Consider the following 8,967-nt stretch of genomic DNA (forward strand, 5'->3'; position numbering starts at 1 on the left):
CTCTCCCCAATCCATTTCTCTATTCCCTGCAAGGTCCTCTCCACTCCTCTTTCCCCCACGTATACCCCTATTACTTTCCATTTTTCCCGCCCCGTATTTCCTCTTCTTACTATCATCCCTTCCTTCTCCACCTCTATCCTGGACCCCTTTTCCCACATCTCCTTTTTTATCCCTATCACCATTCCCCTAATTTCTCTCCCTTTCCTGCATTTCCTTTTCGTCAGCTGCACCCCCCATTCATATCCTTGTGGTAGCCTTTCCCTTATCTTTTTCCACCCCTTCTCATCCATCCACGTCTCTACAAGTACCATTACGTTCCACTCCTTTAGGCTCTTCTAAAAATCTCTATCTTTCTTTCCTAACCCCGCTACATTCCAGAATGCCAACTTCCACCTGTTCCCCTCTCTCCTCCTCTCCTTCTCTCCTTTTCCGCCTTTTCTTCCTTCTCCCTTTCCTACCTCCTTTCTTCCTTCTTCCCTCCTCCTCCCCCTTCCCCCTGTCTCCCCTGTCTTACGTTTCCCTTTCCGTCCCTTAGCACTTCTTCCGTCTCATCCCACCTCCACCATTGATCGTCAATTCTAATCTTACCGTACCCAATCCACACCCTTTTCCCCTCTCTTTCCTCTTTCCGTGCTATCTCCTCCAACCTCCATCTCATTCTTCTCTCCCTCCAAGTCCAATCCTCCATGATCCTTTCCTTCCTGCCCTTCAACATACTCTTCCTCTTCCACACATCCCTTCTCTGTTCCTCGCTCTCCAGTTTAACCAGTAGCATCTCCCTTCCTTTGCCATCCTCCCCTCCTAAACCCTTAATCTCCATGATCTCCACCTTTGCCCCGACTGCTTTAAACATCTCTTCCACCGTCTCTTTCCTCTTCCCCTTCTTTATCTCTATCCCTCTAATCAGTATGTTCCTCCTCCTATCCTCCCTCTCCTCCATCCACCTCCTCTCTCTCTCTCTCTCTCTCTCTGAATTCCCTCCTTATTTCCTCTATCTCCTCTTTTACCATCCTCTCGTAATCTTTGATCCCCTCCTTTACCTCCTCCTTTATTGCCCTTAAATCCTCCCTCCATCCTTTTACCCCTCTCATTTCCTTCATTACCTTCTTCATTTCCTTTTTCCACATCCTAATCATCTCTTCCATGCCCTTCGTCCCTCCCCCTCCTTACCCCTCTGTTTTCCCCGGCAATCTCTGCGTCTTTCTGCTTTTCCTAAAGCCCTCATCCTCTTCCTCCCTCCTCTTTTCTGATTCCTCTCTTTTCCTCTTGAACATCTCTTCTACGTTTCCTATAGCGTTTTCGAATAAACGGGGTTTGAACGATCTAGGGTTGATCAATCACTATTTTACTATAAATGCAAGTCTTTTATTGGTGGAGAGGTTGCAATGACGTCATTAACCAATCTTGGGTCGTTCAAACCCCGTTTACTCGAAAACGCTACTAGGCTCATGCATCTTCCTCTTGCCTTCCTCCCATCTATCCCGCCAGATCGCGCCCTCCCATCCATCTCGGCCCACTCGCGTCGCCTTTCCTCTCTCTGCCTACCTAGTCTATGCCTGACTATGGGTGTTTACGATAATTCAAGTTCGAGTTAGTTTTACTAGGACCGAAAAATGAGATATACATAACCATCTAGAACCTTTATGATTCATGACAACACGATGCTGTCTTGTATTGGGTGTTTACGATAATTCAAGTTCGAGTTAGTTTCACTAGGACCGACAATGAGATATACATAACCATCTAGAACCTTTATGATTCATGACAACTCAACGCTGTCTTGTATTGCTTGAGTTAAATTCATTGAATTTGTTGAGTTTATAGAGCAAATTTTATTGTAATAAAAAAATGTCAACTGCAAATCAGTCTATGAAAGAAACAAATAATGTTGGTATGTATGTACCTCTTTAATAGATATAATTATATATATATGTATATAATTATATTTATTAAACTCAACAAATTCAATGAATTTAACTCAAGCAATACAAGACAGCGTCGAGTTCTCATGAATCATAAAGGTTCTAGATGGTTATGTATATCTCATTGTCGGTCCTAGTGAAACTAACTCGAACTTGAATTATCGTAAACACCCATTGCTTGAGTTAAATTCATTGAATTTGTTGAGTTTAATAAATATAATTATATACATATATATATAATTATATCTATTAAAGAGGTATACCAACATACATACCAACATTATTTGTTTCTTTCATAGACTGATTTGCAGTTGATATTTTTTTATTACAATAAAATTTGCTCTATAAACTCAACAAATTCAATTAATTTAACTCAAGCAATACAAGACAGCGTCGAGTTGTCATAAATCATAAAGGTTCTAGATAATTATGTTTATCTCATTTTTCGGTCCTAGTGAAACTAACTCGAACTTGAATTATCGTAAACACCCTATACCTGTCACCCTCCTTGTTCTGATCCCTTTTTCCCTTCTATCCCGCCCTTCTCTATTCCCACCACACTCACACGCTCTCTCTCACACCTCCACTCTCTCCTCCACACACTCCTACCTTTCCTCTCTTTTCCACACACTCTCTCCTTCTGCCACTCACTCTCTCTTATTTTCCACGTGTCACTCTCTACTGCGCCGGAAACGGAAGCCCATATTCGTTTAGTAATCACCACACATAGAACTCACTATTTGCGTATGTGTGAAAAATGAAAGTCAGATCCTGCGCACAATAAACAATATAGGAAATAGAAATAGGAATAATTATTAAATATTAGAAATAATAAATTGGAATTATTTATTTTAAAAATAAAAAGAATAGAAAAAATTAATGCATGAATTAAGAAATAAGAATTGGAACTAATTAATATATTTTATTCTCTTGTTAGATGTAAAATAATTTCTCTTTTTAATATTAAATGTTTATTGCTATTTCTAATATTTTATCTACTGTAGGCAGAGCCTCAGAGTAATAAAAGTTAAAGTATTTTATAAAATTTATAATACAACAATAATAAAACCGCCTAATCTCTTTATGCTTGTCATTCGTTATGTCTAGTGGCACCACTACACGAGTGTAACCATGTCACAGACACAGAATCTCTGTGTGAGAATCGCTACATCAATATGGCAGAAAGCAATCCTCCCCGCATGCTTGAATTACCATCCCCTCTCGCCTAAACTAGGACTTTAGACTCGGTCCCTCTATTTCTTAGTCCGTGATCTTGCAGCATTGCTTCTTAGCATTTATCGTCTGCTGCGTCGGCTCGATGGAAGGGAGACGTGCGTTCTCTTCCATTGGTCGACCGGGTCGAGCTCACACGGATACGTGACGTCATCGGATCTCGGTTGTATTTGAGTGCATTCGTTTATGCAGTTACTGCCGCAGATGTCGTTCGTTTACTCCGCCTGCGAAAACGACTGCAGCGCAGTTTGTCGTTCGTTTACGCAGGGATGTATCTCATCTGCGCAGGTACTTTGGAGGTCCTGCTCTGGATGCTCTGCTTGCAGTACTGCGTAAACGAATACACCCATTGCAAATCTAGCTTAATTATCCGCATCCACATTGATTAATTAAAATGTGAAAATAAATTTTATTAAAGTAAAAAATCAAAAAGGGGTAGAATAAGGCCGCCGGCACACGAGATGATATTGAGACGGAACGGAACGGAACGGAAGCGGAACAAGCGGAACAAGCGGAACCGTAACGGAATCAATCACAGGTCTTTCGTGTTCCGTGTTGAATTGTCAACTTTCGTTACATTCAGCGGAACGCATAACCTCATTTAAATAAATAACGGATAATCTCATTTGCATAAATAAGTTTATGCAAAATGAACGTGAGCGAAGGAATCGTAAGTGATATAACGAACTGAGTAACTGTAGTTGATATATTAGTCTATATTAATTTGTAATGTACAAATGTGTTAACAGAATTTAAAATGCGGCTATTGTGGCTGGCTTATCGCGGGATCCTGTGGTAATATATTTCGGCACAAATGTTTCAAGAAATTCTCAGAAGAAATGCATGCATTGCATGTTGATGAGAACCATGTTGCAAGAATGAGTATGTGTTTCTATTTTTATAAATTATTAATTTCAGTAAATTTTATATAATTGTAATAATATTGTATTTTGAAGTCGCGAGAAATTACTACAAAGAAAATGACCCACAAAATACAAGCGTAATTCCTGTCGAGGACAATTCAAAATCAATATCAGACGATAGTGATGAGATTTTAATCGAACTTGTCTTCCAAAGACCCGCAATTTGGAACTATAAATTACCTTTAAGGGATAGGACCAAATTAAAGATCGAGGCTCTTTGGGTGGAAATTTCGAATGTGATGGGAGGAGGTAATATCTTAAATATTTATATCGTAAACAAGATAAAGAAATATGGAAAGTATGTTTTGAAATATAATATGAGAATTATATTTACAATGTAGGTAAAGCGACTCCTACATGGGCTAAAACTCGCTGGAGAGATTTACGTGATTCCTATGTAAAAGCGAGAAAGAAAGCAAGAGCTTATATTCCAAGTGGATCCGACGCAGAGAGTGCAACAAAATTGCGATCTACTTCGTTCAGATTTTTTAAACAAATGCAATTTTTAGAAGTAGCTTACACTACAGAAACGTAAGTATATTATTTATTAATGAATGTTCATAATAAAAATTAAACTGAAAAACAGATAAGCTATTTGTAGATTATAATTTCAGGTTACGTCTACTATGGAATATATGTATAATGTAAATTTTTCGTTTTTAAATTTTTTAATTTTGCAGCACGATAAGCTCACTGGACCCGATTCCGTTACAGATCAGTCAAAATTCTAATGCAGATTTAGATGGATGTTTTAGTGGAGCTGCAACAAATGTAGATGCATTAACAGTGCCACTAGGGCCATCGCCAATAAAAGTACCCAGTGGACCATCATCAGCTCCTCTTCTGTTAATTTCTGAAACAGCAGTAACAAGAGCTAGTCCAGCATTAACAAAAAAAAGAAGTACATAATGCATTAATTGAAAATACATATTCTTTGCTTCGTATTTATGTTCATACATGCTAATTGTTTGTTTCTTGTATAGAGTATCAAGACACTGATCCAAGTGGAGTTGCAACAGATGCAGATGCATTAACACTGCTACAGAGGCCATCACCAATAATAGTGGAACCTAATGAACTATTATCGGCTCCTCTTTTGTTAACTTCCGAAACAGCTGTAACACCAAAAACTAGTCCTGCGTTAACAAAAAATAAAAAAAGTAATGCATTACTTGAAAATAAACGCTCTTTGCTTCGTATTTATATGTCCACACATGCTAATTGTCTGTTGTTTGTATAGAGCATCAAGACACTGCAATGCAGGAAGTTCTACTAGAAGCTTTACGCGAGTCTTCAAAAGCCCCAGATGCAGTGGATGGAATGCTGCTAATGTTAGGAGAAGGCCTGCGACGTTTGTCATTCCGGAAAAGATTTCTGCTACAGATTAAATGGCTAGGTGAGCTAATGGAAGCTCAAGAGCGTAGTTTAACTACCAATGAATAGTGATGAATATGTGATATGAAGTACAAAGAAACGCAAGCCGAGTGCATGCTTTCTAGCTCCACGGTTACTTCGATGAAAATGACAATGTTGATTCATATTTGTACAATTTTATTTTATTTTTTATATTGATTCATATTTGCACAATTGTATTTTTTTTATTAATCCATATTTGTGCATTTTTTTATGTTCATTTATATTAGCACAATTTTATTTTTAAAATTTTTTTATTTTATTTAAAATTTTATATAAAAAATTTTTTTTCTGCAATTGTGTACTAGACAAATAAGAATAAGCATTGTCATTTTTGGCTAAATAATGTGATAACTAAAGTAAATATTTTTAAGTGCATACGCGAACAATAATAAGAATAATATTTATTGTGAATATTACAAAGCCAAAGATAATAAAGTATTTAATCAAGATACACAATACGTCTTTGCTTTTTTTAATGTTTAATAGGAAATGTAATATAACGATAACGATGTTCTCGTCGACCTTGATATTGGAAACGCAAAGTTTCCGTCGGGTAAAGTACAGGCAACTCTCACTTTGGATGTAACGCACTCGTATGTAATCGTACGAGGCTTCGTCGATGGGTTAGTAACGTGGACACTTGCGAGGACCATACATGAGCTTTAAAACCATTCCATCAAATTAAAATGCATAAAAAAAACAAACATCAAAGTCGTTACGATGATAAACATAAAAATTAAACAATAAAATAAAAAATATAAAATTTCTAAATCTTATCAACAAAATTACATCTTATCGATAAAAGAACAATTCCAATCAAACGTTGCAATTAAAAAAGAAACTTATATCGGACAATTTTCGTTATTCAAAAGTCATTATTCAATACTTTGTTCCATTGCCATGGCAATGCTCCACTTCCATAGAAAAAGTCAGCAAAGTCTTCCCTAATCTTTTTCGCTTCAGCGGTGTTAGAGGAAGAACTTATTGGTATATCCCTCAAGCCTAGAGAAGTCACTTTACGGTCTTGTATTGTGAAATTTGAATAACACCGTTGTTTTATATCCAAATCCTTTTCAGTTAACATGATGTAATTATGTAACACTGTCGTTGCTTGTATAATTTTTTGAGCTGTCGACGTAGAAGCAATTATGGGTTTTCCGTATATCCGCCATCTAGCAGTGAGTAACCCGAATGCACATTCTACCGTTCGTCTAGCACGGCTCAATCTATAGTTGAAAACTTTTTTTCTTGTATCTAGATCATTTTGAGAAAACGGTCTCATCATATATGTCGTTAGTCCAAATGCTTCATCCGCGACTAACACATAGGGCAATTTCACATTGGTATTTTCGATATACTTTGGTGCAGGCAGTTCAAGCGATCCATCGCTGAATCGTTTCCCCAACTCACTATTTTTAAATATTGTACTGTCACACTGCCTTCCTTCACCACCAATATCGACGAGACTGAAGCAACCATTAGCATCACTTATGCCAAGAAGAACAAGGCTGTGTTGCCCTTTGTAATTGTAAAACGTGGATCCACTGTTTGGTGGTGCCTACAAAATAGAAAAGTACTTATTATCTAATTCAATTAATATCTTTCCAAAACATGCTTTAACACAATAGGCGTTCATACCTGAATAACAACGTGCTTTCCATCAGGAGCTCCGATACAGTGATTAAATTGGCAAATGCTTTGAAATTCTTCAGCAATATGTTCCCAATTAGCTGTATTCGGTTGAAGAAATACTTCGTTTTTCAGACAATTCCAAATGACAAGGCAAGTCTCAGCGACAATTTTTGAAACAGTATTATGAGCTATGCGGAAACTGTAAGATATGGACATCATACTGTCTCCGGAAGCTAGATATCGCAATGTCACTTGTAAACGGATGCGTGCAGAAATCGGTGTTCGAATTATTGTTTTTTTTGTGATGTATGGTTCAACAATTGTTAACAATTTCTGGAATGTCTCGAATGGCATCCGGAAATAGTTGAAATATTTTTCAACATCGGTATCCTCCATTTCACGAACAAGGTTGTCACTTGCTCCTTGCATTAGCCTTCTTTCTTCTCTGAATATAGGACGTACCCAAAATTGCCGTGTGCGTTTTTCTTGATTTTTTAATATAATATAAAATAAAAGTAATAGCATTCGTTTACGAATTATCTGCTTTTGAAATGCAGAATACGGTTTTCTTCTGCACGAAATCCATACACGACAAATGCATTGCACTATGTCTTCCATAATGTAATGTTTTTTTTAACAATTTTTATTTTGTGTTCACAATACTACACAATGCTACACACAGCTTTGGAAGCTTTTCCTTTCTTCGTTTATCAAAGAGTTCCGTGTTCCGTCGATGCAAACCCCTAATGTCCCATGGAGCGGAAAAATAGCTGCGAAATCAAGTTTCAGCCAATCATAAAATAATTGTATATGGATATTTAAAATTACATGTCAAAAAAAATACATTTTATTTTTACTATTTTATCGTATATTATATTTCATGTTATTATATTTATATTGCGTCACTTTTTGCCTAAAAAATATTGCAAATAACATGCAAATATTTATTTTATATCATATCGAGTATTCCGCTTCCGTCTACATTCCGCTTCATGGGACATAAGGACATAAGAAACAACGGAACAAAACGACGGAAAAAGATAGAGCTGTGATTGGTTCGTTGATTCCGCTTCCGTTCCGTTCCGTCTCAATACCATCTCGTGTGCCGGCGGCCTAACTCCTCGAAATCGATTCCGCAAAAATAAAAGTAATCCAAGGTAAGTATTATATAATGGAAAAATTTTTTAAAGTTTACGATATTCGTATTTACAATCAAATTAACCTAAAAATGCACACGTATTGAATGTAGATTGAAAATTTAAACACATTATAAAATTCTAAACTGTCTGAATTTTCTATAAACAAATTTTGTAATTTTAAATTTGATTTAATATTTTTTTTCTACTGGAAGATAAATCCATTTACGCAACCATTCACGCAGGTGTGCGTTCGGTAAATTAGGTAACGTGACTAGCAGATGATAAACGCAGTGGATGCGCTAACCGCTGCATAAACGAATGCACCACGGACTAAGGAATAGAAGGACTGAGGGCGGTATTCATAGTCCGTCCTTATATTCAAGATCGTCTTAAGCACGAACTTATATTCGCTCTCTTCGTCAGACACAATCTATGTGTGACGAAGAGAGCGAATATAAGTCCGTGCTTAAGACAAATATTAAATATATTATTAAATATAAGAACGGACTATGAATACCGGCCTGAGTCTAAAGTCCTAGTTTAGGCGAGAGGGGATGGTAATTCAAGCGTGCGGGGGGGACTGCTTTCCGCCATATTGATGTAGCGATTCTCACACAGAGATTCTGTGTCTGTGACATGGTTACACTCGTGTAGTGGTGCCACTAGACATAACGAGTGACAAGCGTAAAGAGATTAGGCGGT

General features: G+C 37.1%; 2 protein-coding genes across 2 annotated transcripts; one reads left to right on the forward strand and one right to left on the reverse strand.

Moving 5' to 3' along the window:
• The first annotated feature begins 3,416 nt into the window (after window positions 1-3,416).
• On the forward strand, window positions 3,417-5,950 carry LOC105668694 (uncharacterized). The gene is made up of 7 exons (XM_012361181.2): window positions 3,417-3,825; window positions 3,905-4,037; window positions 4,112-4,327; window positions 4,420-4,609; window positions 4,759-4,979; window positions 5,062-5,238; window positions 5,319-5,950. Exons 1-7 carry the CDS (start codon window positions 3,805-3,807, stop codon window positions 5,519-5,521), a joined length of 1,161 nt encoding a protein of 386 aa, XP_012216604.2. The 5' UTR covers window positions 3,417-3,804; the 3' UTR covers window positions 5,522-5,950.
• Window positions 5,895-8,715, reverse strand: LOC105668688 (uncharacterized). Its single transcript, XM_012361168.2, has 2 exons — window positions 7,133-8,715; window positions 5,895-7,052 (listed from the first exon to the last, which is right to left on the reverse strand). The coding sequence occupies exons 1-2, from the start codon at window positions 7,742-7,744 to the stop codon at window positions 6,360-6,362; spliced, it is 1,305 nt and encodes a 434-aa protein (XP_012216591.2). The 5' UTR covers window positions 7,745-8,715; the 3' UTR covers window positions 5,895-6,359.
• Between the last annotated feature and the right edge of the window lie 252 nt (window positions 8,716-8,967).

This window comes from Linepithema humile, chromosome 4 (genome assembly GCF_040581485.1).
Source record: "Linepithema humile isolate Giens D197 chromosome 4, Lhum_UNIL_v1.0, whole genome shotgun sequence".
Lineage (NCBI taxonomy): Eukaryota > Metazoa > Arthropoda > Insecta > Hymenoptera > Formicidae > Linepithema > Linepithema humile.